General features: G+C 32.6%; 1 protein-coding gene across 3 annotated transcripts; it reads right to left on the reverse strand.

Annotated features, from left to right (window-relative positions):
* Positions 1-9,979: 9,979 nt before the first annotated feature.
* Positions 9,980-16,311, reverse strand: LOC128014601 (tryptophan 5-hydroxylase 1-like). Of its 3 annotated transcripts, XM_052598291.1 has the most exons (12): positions 15,989-16,154; positions 15,326-15,444; positions 13,716-13,853; positions 13,440-13,626; positions 13,247-13,347; positions 13,098-13,165; positions 12,822-13,018; positions 12,594-12,729; positions 11,408-11,534; positions 11,226-11,321; positions 11,002-11,135; positions 9,980-10,870 (listed from the first exon to the last, which is right to left on the reverse strand). In XM_052598291.1, the coding sequence occupies exons 2-12, from the start codon at positions 15,401-15,403 to the stop codon at positions 10,696-10,698; spliced, it is 1,437 nt and encodes a 478-aa protein (XP_052454251.1). In that variant the 5' UTR covers positions 15,404-15,444; positions 15,989-16,154; the 3' UTR covers positions 9,980-10,695. The 3 variants fall into 3 exon arrangements, with proteins under 3 accessions (XP_052454251.1, XP_052454249.1, XP_052454250.1); XM_052598289.1 differs by lacking the exon at positions 15,326-15,444 and having other exon boundaries at positions 15,989-16,311; XM_052598290.1 differs by lacking the exon at positions 15,326-15,444 and having other exon boundaries at positions 13,440-13,623; positions 15,989-16,306.

A 16,311-nucleotide genomic window follows, 5' to 3' on the forward strand; every position in this document is an offset into this window, starting at 1 on the left:
AGTTCACAAACAAACTACATGAACTGCATTTAGTCAAGGATATAACCTTTTTTTTTCTCTGTCCAAGTTGCTGGAGAATTAAAAGATTAAAAGCAAAAGAAATAGCTTCTACATCAATAAGTTCATATTCTTTTGCAGCGATGGCTCATTTCCCTCTGATGCCCTTACACAAAGACACAATGACTAATTCCCAGCATCCTCTATGGTTATGATAGCAGTAAAGATCACAGCACGGAGCCGGTGGCTTAATTACTCCAGCAACAGATACTCATCTGTCCTAAAGCTGAAGACGCGGCACTGAAACTGTCCTATTACTGAAATCCAGTCGTTCAACTCTCAACAGTACAGAAGGCAGAGCTGGGCTCAGCGTTAATTCTGGCCATCAGGCTTAGTGAAATCTCAAAATGCTGGCTTACTTACTTTAATCCTGTCTTTTTCTCTCCCAGGCTCAATGTCGGAGCAGTCACATCCCATAATAAGCTACTTTACACCTAAAGATACTGTAGAATTATTGCCATGGCAACAGTATATGGGATGAAACCTCGGTACAAGAGAGAATTTGCTGGGTGTCAGAAAAACATGGAAAAAATGCCTTGGTATATATTTTACATATTTCATCCACAAATTAAATAAATGCAATAAAACAGTAATATTTTGTGAAATATGGATGCTTAAATGATTTTTATATATATATATATATATATATATATATATATATATATATTGCAAAATGTTAATTTTACATTTTAATTACTACAATTTACTGTGGAAATGAGAGTCTATTAAAAATGGAAACAAATAAAAATAATTTTTTTCATGCTACATAAATTATTTTACTATAAAAACTATAAACTCATCATTAAGGATGAACATTAGATTCAATTACAGATTTAATTTATAGATTTAATTAAAGTAAAGAAAATTTGGGGGATAATATGCTTGAATAAAATAATGGCTTCATTGTATGCTAAATAAATACCGGTATACATATCTTTTGGTGAACTATGTGAGATTGACCTGATGATGCTCTCAGAAAACCCCTGGTCTTTTCTGTGATTGGGCCGCAGTGATTGACTCCCAGAATACATTTCAAAGAGTGCGTGACGAAGGCCTTGACAGCTTTCTTTCCAATAACTGTTATGAGAAATTAGATACATGAAGACCGCAGGTGTTGCCATGGAGACTATATACCAAAAACATTCATAACATGATCACAGAGTGATCTTGAAATTGTTTAATTCATTTTAAAATGATTTGTTTCAATTCAACATTGTTATGATTTAATTATATATTAGTTTTAGTTGAACTCACAAAGGCCCTGCAGTGCCTTCACAAACCTTGACGTAATGTAATGTTTAATGCACTAAAAACAAATTTTCTTACTCTTTGTATTTTTATATCAATATGGTGCAATGTTACCCTATTTAAATCAATGTGAAAAACAAGATAGATCAAAAGTAATCTAAAAGTAGTCTGATTATATTTCCTAAAACGTGTAATGGATTACGTTACCAACTACAATTTTTGTATACACCTATTGTGTGCTCTCCTCACATTCCAAGCACATTAACCCCTGACAGACCTCAGTTTGACCCTCTCTCTCTCTCTCTCTCTCACACACACACACACACACAAACAAACACACACACTCTCTCCATGCCTGTAACAGGAGCCGGGATGCCTGAATCGAACATTCCCTGCTGGGAAGCGGGTCCGAGGACAGGCGTACCGTGGTTTGGGGGTGGGGAGGGGTGATTTACACATCCAGCCGAGCAGAGAAGCTTCCTGCACTCAAAAATAGCACAAACACACACGGAGTCATATGTCCGTTACCATGACGACCCGCGAGGATGTGAGTGGATGACCGGGCGTCTCTGGTTGGTTTATTAATGTTCGGTGATCAGAGCTCGTTACGCGGAGGAAATGGACTGCTAGTGGACAAAAACACATCAGCTAATGCTCTCTGCCGGAGCTGGGAGGACGCCGTCCACACAGTGAAAAATAACACCAGTGCATTATGGGGAAAGGCAGAATGAAACTTCTCTTGTTAAATGACCAGATTTCTATAAACCCAAAACAAAAGATGCCTTTCTGTGTTTGAGTTTGCTCTGGAAGCGACTAGACACGTGACACAGAGGTCGGAGGTCAAAGCTGGATGCAATCCCACAATGTTTATTTACTATCCTTCCATCAGCTGTAAGCATGAGAATACCGTAAACATAAGGAAAAAAAGTTTAAACAATGACATAAATATACATAATTATTTATTAATTTGTAATTGTTAATTTTGAATAATTTAGGGGATATTTTGTTTATTAATTTTAAATAATCCATGAAGATTTAATAGACTCATGTATTTATTTATTATTTTAAAGAGCATTTTTTTTATTTCATTATTTCTTTACGTAGACATACAACTAGAAACAAAACATAATTATATATTTTCTTAATCTAGCATGAATTATGAAATACTTTTGAAATACAATGAAACACTACAGTACAAACAAAAGCAGGAGCCTCCTGTCAGACGTCAGTCAGTTTCTCTCGCCATCACTAACAAAACAACCCCAACTCCTCCTCACATCCACCCATCCGTCCTCAGCTGACCCCACGCCACACAAACACAGCCAGTCAAAACAGCAACGGACTGAGGACAGCGACTGTCCAGACGTTAAAGACTGCTGTCAGATCAGTGACAAGGGCACTAAATACAAGTCTTGCTTAGCTAGGCTTTCGACTATCAGCAAGTCTGACCACTGTTCTTGAACCAGAGATCGTCTACGTGACATGACCATGAAGTGACCAACCAAAATCACAATCCCTCCCCAACATTCTTATTATTCTAATGCAAACCATAAAAAAATAATAATAATACAATTTAATTATATATATATTTACACACACAAACACATAGCAAACACCAAATATGTTAACAATGTTTTATATTTAATTTTATATTTAGTAATTGAAATATTAATCTATAATCATATAAATTATAAACACATTTTAAAATGAATAAAAATGATTAAATGACAAAACTTAACATACAATACATTTTTTATTAAAATAAAATACTTTTTACTAAAATTAAAGTATAAAATAAATGTATATATATTTTACAGAAATAAAAAAAGTTAAAAATAAAATAATTAATAAAAATTATATATATATATATATATATATATATATATATATATATATATATAGGTAAAAAAAATTATGCATTCTGCCATGTAATAAACAAAGCATATATGAAAAATACATAACAATATAATATATCATTAAAAGTATGTTTAATCTATACAATTATAGATTATTCATATTACTCAGATGTCAAAAAGATAAAATTACATTTACATAATTTTTTAATTACATATCAAACAATGTTTATATATATGATTACTGAATAGAATTACTAAAAATAGAACACATAAATAATATACTAATTAATATAATCTATAGATTATACATGGATTTCACACACACACACACACACACATATATATATACACACACACACACACACACACACACACACCCATAGCATTAATAAATACTTAGTGTGAAATTTAATGTATATAATTCTGGAATATTTATATTTTTATATATTATATAATATTAAATATTATTATACATATATTTTATTAAATAATACATATTATTATTAAATATTAAATAATATTGAAGTATATTTCATAATTATTCATAAATACAAAGAATGTACTTTTGATATAAAAAATATAGCAAATCAATTATATACATCTGATGTTTGCAATATTTAAATATATATGCGTGCGTGTATGTATTCTTTATTTTAGATAATTTTTCTATAATTATATATAATATACAAACAAACTAAAAAATTTAATGTTTATATATTTGACAAACCCTGACAAATACAGAACCCTGAGTCGACAGCTGTTTACTCTTCCCATCTGCCTCTGATAATGAAGTGCAGGATGAATGTCCCCACACTGTGATGAAGCCTCAGGTACAGCAGTGCATTGTGGGAGCTCAGACACACACAGCTAGACTCCGGTGCTCTGGGTGGAGGTGTGAAGCAGGCTGTCGGGCGGCTGCACCTCATGTGTGAATGAACTCATTGTAAGAAATCATAGCTCCCATTACTGGGAGTTCAGCTCTGGATCCTGGAAGGAACACGTTGTTTTCGTCCCACTGTATTGTGTTTCATCTACTGATAGGAAATCTCACAGTCTGGAGCCAGTGAAGACGCCAGCTTCCCTATGATTGGTCAATATGCTTTTGGGGCGGGAACTGGGTTTTAACAATGGATTTTGTGTCCTACCAACAGTTAAGACACAATATAGACTGTGAAGGGAGTTAACTAAACTTACTAGAACAATTACTAGTTTTAAAAAGCTTCGTGATACTGAGACTGATGCTTTCAAGATTAGAAAAGCATTGTAAAACTATCTTAAATGTTATCTATCTGACTCATGCACTATATTCCACTAAACTGTAGAGAATTATTAAGTCATAGCATCTACCCTAGCTCTCCTTCGACAGTTCAAACGAGTTCATTAATAAAGCAGCAATTTACAATATGTCATTAAATTTAAATCTGGTTCACAAAAATTGATCTAACTGTTTTGTTCACGAAGCTAACTGATCAGATTCTCAAGTTTAACTCAATGTCTCCAAAATTCATTAGCAGCACTTGAAAAGAAACAGTTGTCAGCAAATAATGACTTACATTTCCAGCCATTTGTAATGATGTTGTATTTTTCTATAGTATTATTATGTACATAGTTTATCATTTAAATTAATAATATATATTTTTTGTAATATTTTTTCGTTTTAATTTTAATTATTTTTTAGTAATTTTGTAAAAAATTATGTGCTTTCGCCATTTTAAATAGTCATAGTCATAATCATGAGATCGACATTATGAGATAAAGTCAAAAGCATGACATCAAAGTTAAAATAACCACATTTAATTAGATTTTTGTCCTAATTATAATATAATTATGACATAATTCATAATTTGAACTTTTTATCTCATAATTTAGAATTTATCAATTTAGTTTTTCTTACTGTCATAATTAAGTTTTAATATTATAAATTAGAAATGTATCTCATAATTGTGACTTTTTATGTTTTTTTTTTTTTGTGATTTACCAAAGCATTTTTTTTCTTACGTGGCGGAAATGGGCTTCCGTATTTATGAGATAATTCATATTTAATAAATATTTATTAAATAGTTGTACTTTATTTTTTATTTAAATTTTAGTGTTCACTTAGTCATTTTAATTAGTTGCCCAGGCAACATTTGAAAATATTTAATTATTTTAAGCTTTTATTTACATTACTTTTAAATATTTGTTTTTTATTTTGGCTTTAATGCAGTTTATTTATTTATTTTAAACTTTAGGTAACAATAACAACACTGCATTTCTCACACAAAGCTATCGTATGACTCCTCAAAATCTCCTTTTGTGTCCCACAGAAGAATGAAAGTCACGACGTGAGGGTGAATCAAAAGAACTCTTCCTTTAAAGCCTCAGGCAAAGTCTTTCTGTCAACCACAATTCAGCTCTAAAACTTTATATTCCGTTTGTCACCAAAGACTAAACATGTCCCTGGATGCAGCTACACTTTCTCCCTCTCTTTCGAGGTGTTATAGAGGATACCGTCCCCTGTACGTCCTCGTTTCCTCTCATCAACATACGCCGTGTAGACGGGTCACCAGTGGCAGGACATTGTAGCATAAGCAACTTTCGAGGATTAAATATGACATGAGGTCCATCGACCAGGCGGGGAACGGCGAAAGCACAAAACAAAGTCACGCAAGGAGATCTGACAAACAGAAATATGTTTCGCAAGCCATGACAATGTCTGGACAACCTTCCCCTCTCTGCACTAACTTGAACTTGAAAAAAATGCAAAAAGACATAAATGCCAAATGTCTCTTTTCTCGCGCTCAACAATATCTGAAGGCTGTCCATTAATTTTAAGGTTCAGTGACGCACCAGACACATGAGATTGAGTATTAAATACTGTGTCGTTGAGTCATTCTCTTCAATACTTATGCCCACAGATGCTGCATTCTCTAAGGTAAGAGATGACCTTCAATTTAAATCATCCCTGTGTCTCTGGGCAGGATGAGAAAAGCATTGTGGGAACGTACAGAGTGTGTTCTCCCCCTGCTGGAAGACATACATACTGCATTGTCTTGCCTCTGAGCAAAGAACACTATGCAAGTGATTTCTTATGTCATATTAGCAATAAAAAACATTTGTGGATAGTTGTGTTCTAAATTCTGATTGGATAAGCTGCACTGTAATGATGTGTGTGTGCACGTGACAAAGCATTTGCGGAATTACACATAAATGTATGCCATAAGCATAAACATACAGCTGGCGAAGCGTTTAGGCGTTTATGTATGGAAGCCCTTTTCTATCACAAGAGAGAAAGTATGACTTTTTATCTCTGACTTAGTATATCATAATTTTTACATGAGAGATTTGTTATTTATATGGCGGAATTTGCAAGAGCAAAGACTGAATGCGTCTCCAGAGAGGAAAGAAAGCTGCTCGTCCAAATAGGTAGCCTAGTTCTGATACATGCAATAAATGTCCATTATGACATGTAAGCATTTTTCTATTTATGTAGCCTAAACAATAATAATCTTTTACGCTGTAATCCTTTAATTTGGAATATTTGACATGTTTGTGTGCTGCTGCGCGACCCTGTGTGTGTAATAAGCAGAGTGTACGTGCTGTTGACTCGCCTACAGGCGCATATTACTAACATGCTCTTTAAATAACAAAAAAAAAAAAAACTACTGACTTTAGACCAGGTTTTTGTTGGTCAAAGGTGCAGCCTATTTCCATTGCCCTGAAAATATCAACACGCCAACAATGTGCCCGAACACACCTCGTTTTCAGACCAGCACGCCCATGAGCACACAAATGGGTGCAAATGCACTTGCTATTCAAACAACATGCCGCAGCACGTGAAAATAATAACTGTGCCAGGCTGAAACTAGCAAAAAACACTTGCATCGCTCCTGGTGCTGTACTGCGCCGGGTGCATGATATGGCCCTTAATCTCATAATTTAAATTTTTACCTCATAATTATGATTACTTCATCATTTACATTTTTTTATCTCATAATTATGACTGTCAGTTTTGATGTTTTATCCTTTAATTTAGAATTTTTATTCTAATAATTTCTATTTTATTATTTCAACTACTTTATCGTCATATTTAGATTTTTTTTTCAATCTAATAATTTAGATTTTTTTTATCTCATAATTTCAATTTCTATCTCATAATTATGACACAGTGTCATATTTTTGTATTTTATCATAACAATATTATAACAAAACTCACACTTACAATCTTACACACTTATCATGCAAGGCTCTCATTATATTCCCAGCTCTCACCTTCACATGTAAAGGTTTCTGCTGAGTGTGTTATTCCCAGCTGTCCAAATGCATTTGAGCCGCACACCAAGACCTGAGCGTCACCTGAAAGACAGATCAGATATCAGTTATTCAGCTCTCAATTAAACCGGAGGAAGTCTCCACAGGCAGATCTAAGAGCACTTGATCGAATCAAACTCTAAACAGAAGCACTCAAAAATTACTGATGTGTGCAACACCCAAGCCCTTTTATTTTTATACCCAGGCTCTCAGTAATAGGAAGCCTGTTTCCGCCACTGAATAAAAAAGAAAAAAGGTAATTGCGACATTTTTTCTAGCAATTGTGAGTTTACATCTGGCAAATCTGACTTTTTTTCTCAGAACTGTGAGATATAAACACAGTTGCGAGTTATAAAATCAGAATTGCGAGATATAAACTCACAATTCTGATTTTTTTTTTGCAATTGCAAATTTGTATCTCGGAATCCTGACTTTTTTCTCAGAATTGTGAGATATAAACCCAATTGCGAGTTATAAAGTCAGAATTGCAAGATATAATGTCAGATTTGCAGGATATAAAGTCCATTTCTGATCAGAAAAAAAGACTGATATGTTGTTATGAGTTTATAACTCACAATTCAGACTTAATTTGCAAAATTGCAAGTTATCTCACAATTGTGAGAAAAAATTCCAGAATTGCGAGATGTAAAGTCAAAATTGTGAGAAAAATGTTAAAATTGTGAGATAAAAAGTCTCAATTACCTTTTTTTTTATTCAGTGGCTGAAACGGGCTTCCATACAAACTCCACCACACAAGAGTCCAGAATATGAATTTGATGACCGTCAGAACAACGGAGAAGTCCCAATCACAGGACACCTGCTGAACCCTTGAGCACCAGGCAAAGGCCAGGGCTGAAAGGTTATGACCTCTGACGTGTGACTGAGTCCTAATTGACCTGTGCGGTTCTCTCCACACATCAGCAGCTCACCTGATTCTGGGTGGAGAAATGTTTTTGTAATACATCAACTCGACCGCTAGAGAGCAACATTGTTCCACAAATAAAATATATTTGGACAAATGTGAATTTCGCGTTTTCGTGTGTATTGAAATACTATAGACCGGGTGTCGCTACTGCAAGTGTGTACGTCTTGCGCAATTAAGAGTAAATAAAACTTACCCACGTGTACAGTAATTTACACATTTTGAAAGCTGAGTTCCATCAGTTTAAGGCGCAAATTAATGACATCGCCATGAACTCATGTAAACGTCACTAGTTTCCTAGATTTCCTAGACTAGTTTCCAAGAAACATTAGTGGGTAGAGTGGCGATGCAATCCCAAAGTGGGCGTGGACACTTTTTTGACATTGTTTTAAATACAAGTCACAAATAAAAGTCACAAAATTCTACGAAAATATTCAATAATAATAATATTAAAACCTATTATGATATCTTATCATAATATTAAATAAATAATCTTAAAGTTTGACCTTTATTTTCACATTTAAAACAAATTATAATATTTATATGAATGTATAATATAATTTGAATTTGATTTACTTTAATATTTAACACAAATAACTAATAACAAATAATAAATATACATATTAAGACTAATAAATAAATATTATGGCATTTGAATTATATTATTAAAATATAATTATTATTATATGAAATTGTTATAGTTGAGAAAAAAACTAAATTAATTTTTCAATATTTAAAACAAGTTATAATATGAATATGTATTTATCATATAATTAGAATTAGTTTTTGTTTAAAAATTAGCACAGATATTATATACATATACCTATTAAGACTAATAACTAAATATTATGGCATTTGAATTATAATAATTGTAGTAATTAAATACAATTATAATATTAAATTATTGTTATAGTTGAGATAAAAACGAAACTTACTGAAAATTATATATATATATATATATATATATATATATATATATATATATATATATATATATATATATATATATATATATATATATATATATATATATATATATAATATACATATATATGTGCTTAAACAAATATTTAAATATTATTATATTTAAATTATAATATTTTAAAATAAAATATATTATTATTATTATTATTTTTTTATTGATTTAATCTTTTCATATGTAAAATACAAATCAAAAATGAGTAAACCTATCAGAATAGACGATTAAGGAAATTTAGTACAACAATATAACTATTGTTCTTTTTGACTTAGTCACGTGGTGTCTGTTTCTTTATTCAGCGCTGGTCAGGATTAACCAATCAGAGGCGCCTGAGGTCACAGGAGCTCAAAACCTTTAGAGCCTACTCGCTCCGCTTTCCATTTAATTATCAGGTAAATATACTTGTATACATTGATTTATATGATAAAATGATTTTACTTTCATACACATATGTGCCCTATATGGCAAACAATGTCTTGAAATTTGAATAAGACATTGGATAAGATATTTAAATAAGATATTTGGCATTTGAGCCGACAAGCACCTCTCAAGAGCACGATCGTTTGTACTCCTGAGCATGAAATGTAAAGAAAAAAATAAGAAACTGCACACTTACACTACATGGCATTTACAGTAGAAAAAAAAAAAATATTTTATTGTATGAATATGAACTCTTTAATAATAATGTCTAGCAATACATTTATCTACAACCTAAACTTGAACTGATAGGCATACTTCAAAGTTTCTAACGAATTACTTATAGAAACGCTAAGCATTAATTTGTAACTTGTAAAAAACACCTTTTCCATGTCCAATGCAATATTTACATGCATTTTAATAAATACAGATTATTCCAGGTCCTACTCCATGTAGACATCCATTTTAAAATAAATAAACAATAACACATAGCATACACTGTATCTACTAAAAGTTTCATAGACTTACAAAGATACTGTTTATATACTTAAATATCCTTCAGATAGTATCTCTGAATAAATAAACACAGGGTGCCAATTTGAAATCACAAATGACATAAATGCGAACTGAAACCATCAATATATTAGCAGACATAAATTATGCACAAGACACACATGTCACCTGTGTGTAGCCTTAATTTAGCCTTGCATAAATACCACCATGTCAATATAAATCTCACATAAAATACAAGAACTCCACATATGTAATCAAACAAGAGCCAAACTAATTATATAAACAGACACAAGGGTTTGACTTCGTTTGGTGGGTTTTCATGCCATATGTGATTCGGAAAGTAAAGTAATGTGACAAAACAGATGAACTGGTACATGAAATAATGGATGATTTGATGGGAAATGTTAAATTTTTCAGACTCCTAACTGCATGTTTAGCCTGCTTAGTGCATCTCCAATGATGTCCAGCTCATGTCTTAGTTCTTCCACCACGTTGTTGATGCTGGCCGTGTCTTTAAGAACATCTACACTTTGTGTGTACGGATTGTAACGCACTGAGAATGGCCTCTTGATGGTCTTTGCAAACTCCCTAAAAATAAATTCAACTTTAAATGCAAATTATAGTGCTAAATACTCAGATGATATTTGCAGTAAATACTTTTTTTTAGCAATTTTATTATCATTTAATTCAATGTAAGAATACAGTTTCATTTTCCATACCTCATTTTGACTTTTGCTTCCTCGAAGGAGTCCGAAACAAAGTAAACATCCTGAAAGGTGGTGATGATGCACTCTTGTTTGCATGTCACATTGGGGTCAAAGGGCAAGATCCTGGCGTTTCCTGAGAGTGCATGCTGGATGAAAAAAAAAAAAATTCATCTCTATTTATAAGGTGAAAAACATGCATTATGCATCATGTTGAGAAATCTTTTGTGGTTCATTACTTTCAACTCGCTGATGGAGGACAGCAGACCGGCTCCATAAGCTCTCAGTCTCCCTTCTTGCTTACAGAGGCCAAACTCCACAGTGAAGAAATAACACTTAAACATAGAATGGAATTGTTAATAAATATGTATTTGTATTATTCACATGAAAACACTCAATCTCAAGGCCTGTCATTTCTTACAGTGGCGAGTTTCTGTACAGAGTCATCTGATGCTCCCAGTGACGCGAGACCGATCTCCTGACTGAACTGAGCAAAGCTGGGCTCGGCCAAAAGAGGGACATGTCCAAGCAGCTCGTGACATGTGTCTCTAAAACATACAGACACATTCACATGATCACCTGCTCAGATTAACAATTCCTATATCAGTACAGTTCTTTAATTATAGCCTATAAAGATCTGTTGCATATATATTATAAAAATCTTTTTTTTTTCCTTTTCAGTGAAATAAGCTTTTGTATGTGAAAAATGTGTATATCAGACAGATTTAGGAAATATATATAGAAAAAAATAAAATAATAATAATATATATATATATATATATATATATATATATATATATATATATAAATATAAATATAAATTATATATGACGTGCCAAACAGGAAATAATTAAATAGAATCTGAATGTATAAATGTAAACTGTGTGTATATAGAAGTAAATCTGAATATATTTATAAATCAGAATATATAAAGATAAATCAGAATATATAGTTATGAATCTGACAATACAAATGCAAATATGAATATGTAGTTATAAGTCTTAATTTACATAGATACAAACTGTGATACAAAATGTAAATCACGAATATATAGAAGTAAATCTGAATATATAGCTTTCAGTCTGAATATATAAATATAAATTGTGAATATGTACATTTAATTCTGAATATATACATGAAAGTTGAAATATAGCATATATATATATATATATATATATATATATATATATATATATATATATATATATATATATATATAAACTGAATACATAAAATCAAAATAATATTCTGAATACATAAATGCATTACTTTTATTTAATTTTATTTATAAAAATTACTGCTGTCAGACGATTAATCGTGATTAATCGCATCCAAAATAAAAGTTTTTCTTTACATAATATATGTATGTGTACTGTTTATATTTATTATGTATATATAAATACACACACATGCATGTATATATTTAAGAAAAATATGTTGTTTATATATTCAATATTTTTATATATAATATAAATGATATGAATATAAATATAAACATGTAAATACATGTAAATACATTCTATATCTAAGATCCTTTTTTGTAAATATATTAGAGTGACAGTCACATCATAGTTTAGTTGCTAGTATTTGATTGTTGGTGTACTCACGGCTCGGGTGTGTAGAGGGGGTCTGAGCTGTGTCGCACATACTGAGTGCAGTGAAACACACGGAAGGCCAGACCTGCCAGGAAGTCTCGTGGGGAGAGATACCCAGCCACAGGCCTGATGGTGAAGCCGGTGCGCTCTGAAACCGTTCAGAAAGCAATGTTACAGAGAAAAGAGTCTATAAATCCTGAACAAACCAACCTTTGAAGAACTGGCATCCCTTTCCCTCACCTTTGAGGAAGCGTGAGATGTCCTCCAGCTGCGGGATGTTGTCCTCGCGGACGTCACAGTGTTTGATGAGCAAGGGCAGGTTCTTGAGATACTCGCGGCAGGCGTGTGTGGGGTAGAGTTTATTCAGCTCCCTGAACACCACTCCCCACGTTTTCACCTCCTCGTCTGTGAACTCTATTCGGGGAATGGGGTCTCCACTGATGGAAGGGTCAATATTTCATTAGACTTATATTAAATGTGTATTACTCTAATGTTAAAGTATATTAAAAAACTTACTGTTTGTAGCTCATAGCCAAGTCTGCGAAATACTTCCTCCTTTTGCGATAGACGTTGTCCTTGAATCCCTGTCGGGACAGAATCATAACAGTGAGGAACGTGATAACATCATACTGATGCGGCGATCGAGATGAAACCTTGCCACTTACTGGATGATCCGCATCCAGGTCTGATCCGTACATCAGCACACGGTTCGCACATTTATCCAGATCTGAAATCTTCTTCGGGAACCAAGGCATGCTCTCCATCTCTGGAGAAAAAACCCCAACAGTCACATATTGAACATTTGTGTAGTAATTAAAAAAAGTCATATCTGGCTGATATTGTCATTCATTCGTGTACCGCTTTCTTCAGGCAGGCGGTTGTCAGGCGCGTCCATCTCGAGCACGTTCACGTGTTTCCTCAGCAGCTGAAGGATCTCGTGAAGCTGCTCGCGGTTGCTGTCGCAGTCTACGAAGATCTCGAACTCTGAGTTGCGCCTTTTGGACTTTCTGGACTCGATGTGCACCAGGTTGACGTGGTTTTCCTGCTGATTTATATGTGATGGTTAATGTTAACCTTTATAAATCAAGTAAAGAAGTATTTAAACATACAAGAAAATTGTAAACGACATATCACCTGGAAAAGTTTTAGTGCCTTGACAAGTCCACCGACTTCATTCTTCAAGGAGAACACAACAGCAGCCCGGCCTCTCTCTGTAGATGCGGTTTTGTTGTCTTTATTCTCCTCGATCTTCGGAAAAGCAGATTTGTTCATCTGTGAAACACAGGCACAAAGCATAAATACATGTCAGATGAGGTCAGGTAAAATTATATAATCAAAAGTCATTTGTAAAGATGAAAATTACATAGGATCTGCCCCCCCCCTTCATTTATTGTTTTACATGACTTATGTTTAGCATCAACATCTTCAGCTCACTTTAAATCCAACCCTAAGTCATGAGCTCATTGCTTGTCAATCAGATCATGTGGATTAAAGAGTGTGGTAAACAACACTTAATTCCTTTTAAGGCAACACATAAAACTTTATTTGTATTCATCTAAAGGATCTGAACTTTCCTGTTAAGAGTGCAAAACTTTAAGATCATGTTATAAAACAACATAAAATTCTAAAAATGAAAATGTTATAATATAACTTATAATAAGTAGTTTTTAAAAATATAAATAATAAATAAATTGTATATATAGTTTCAACTATATATTAGATAATATAATATTCAACTCTATTAGATTTAGAAGTGAAATTCAAAGTGGTGAAAAACTGCAAATAACTTCACTGCAGGATGCCACTTTGATTAGACTGTTTTGAGACGGCATATTGTTGTTGTTTTTGTTTTATTAAATATTGGTCACCGAGGGGTTTGTTTTTAAATAAACCTAAACAAAAAACTAACTCCGGTTGCCAACAGGTCATCCGATTAAAGGTGCCGGTTCCTGCGTCAGTTCAGAACAGTGGACAGCGACAGTCATCGTGACCTGCTTTACATAAGCGCCTACAGAGGGACACTGCGTGAGCCCTGTCCCAAGGTTGCAGACATGGGATTAAGTCCAAGAAATCACACGGATAATTATGATTATTGATATAAGAAATATGTAATGTATATATAGTACATACATCAATACACATTTAAAAAATGTTTAATTTTTTTTTACAATTTTATGTTATTTTATTATTTATTTAGATTGACATATTTAATTAGTTTTATTGCTTTTTCATTTCTGAAAATCTACTGAACACGACAGAATGAGCACCACTTCTTTTAACGGCAACAAGTTCAAACATAAATGACAAAAGGTGTCTAGAAAAACTTTAATATAAAATAAATAATTAGCATCAAATAGTATTAAATACATAAGTAACAAGTAAATGAGTAATGTTTAATATCTGTATGTAATATAGTAGAAATAATATTTGCATTTAATACGGTCATATAATTATGTCATATAATATTATAGTCATATAATAATTTAATTTAATAAAAAATCTCTATGAGAGAATCACCATCAGCTTATTTACTAGTAATTCATAAAAAAATGTCAAAATATCTTTAAATAATATTTATCAAATAATTAGCATGAAAAAAGTATTAAATAAATAATAAATTATAATAAAACTAAGAATGTTCTAATTTCATACATTAAACATGCATTACTTTTATTTAATAGTAAGCTATATAATAATTATTAATAAACAATGTTATTTAAATTATAAACTACAAAAAAACTGACCATGTTTCTTTTATCACGCATGTGGGTGAGTAATCGTCCCTGTCCTCGTCTTCCAGACAGCAGGATTCCCGACAGCATCACTGAGTTGACCGTGGCAGAGTTCGGAGTACTGTGATTCACTGTATCGGTTTAACAAAGACGGGCCAGTGTCTGGCGTCTTAAAACAATCTCATTTGGACAGCGAGGAAGCCTATTATTAGTGCCCTCTTGTTTTAATCTAACACTGGGATTAGGCTGCAATTAATCACTCTTCCACGCACATCTCTGTTAAGGGTATTCAATTTGATGCATCTTTAGATATGGTGCGAGGAGGATTGGAACAAATTATTGCTAACAGTGTCAAGCATGGATGTGTTATGCATAAAACTGACTGGAGAGCTTTTGAGCACTTGGATAGCAGTGCACCATAGGATCCCTCAACTTCAGTTTTCTCCACATTTGACATGTTAGAAATCTATGCTTACATTTGGCATTATAATATATAATATATATATATATTTTTAATGTTTTATATGAACCCCAACCTGTTGAAAACTTAAATTCTCACCTGAGTTACAATTATAAAATATATTTATAAAATGTATGTAAATCAACCAAATGAGTAAAAAAGAAAAAATTGTTTGCCATTTAAAATGATAAAAATTATGGAGAAAAAGTGCTTACCTCATTGTTAAGTTGCTTCTCTTCCAATGTCAGACCAAGGTTCATGGAGTCAAAAGATCTTCCTCTGTGCGGTCCCTCGTTTTTAGTTGAGTACATGCTGATGTTTCTTATTATGTCAATGCGTTTGTCAGTCTTTTAACTGGATGTGCTGCAATTGTTGTTATACAATGAGACTGTGCGCTTTGCTATTTATATGAGGTTCTGAAGAGGAGGAGGAGGGGTGGCGAGTTAATCTTCCTCCTGATAACAAATGGAAAATGAGCAGCTTCTCACGTCATGGGGTTATTCATATGAAAGACATAGCTTTTCATATTCTCTTTGAC

The sequence above is a fragment of the Carassius gibelio genome, chromosome B25 (assembly GCF_023724105.1).
Source record: "Carassius gibelio isolate Cgi1373 ecotype wild population from Czech Republic chromosome B25, carGib1.2-hapl.c, whole genome shotgun sequence".
Classification (NCBI taxonomy): domain Eukaryota; kingdom Metazoa; phylum Chordata; class Actinopteri; order Cypriniformes; family Cyprinidae; genus Carassius; species Carassius gibelio.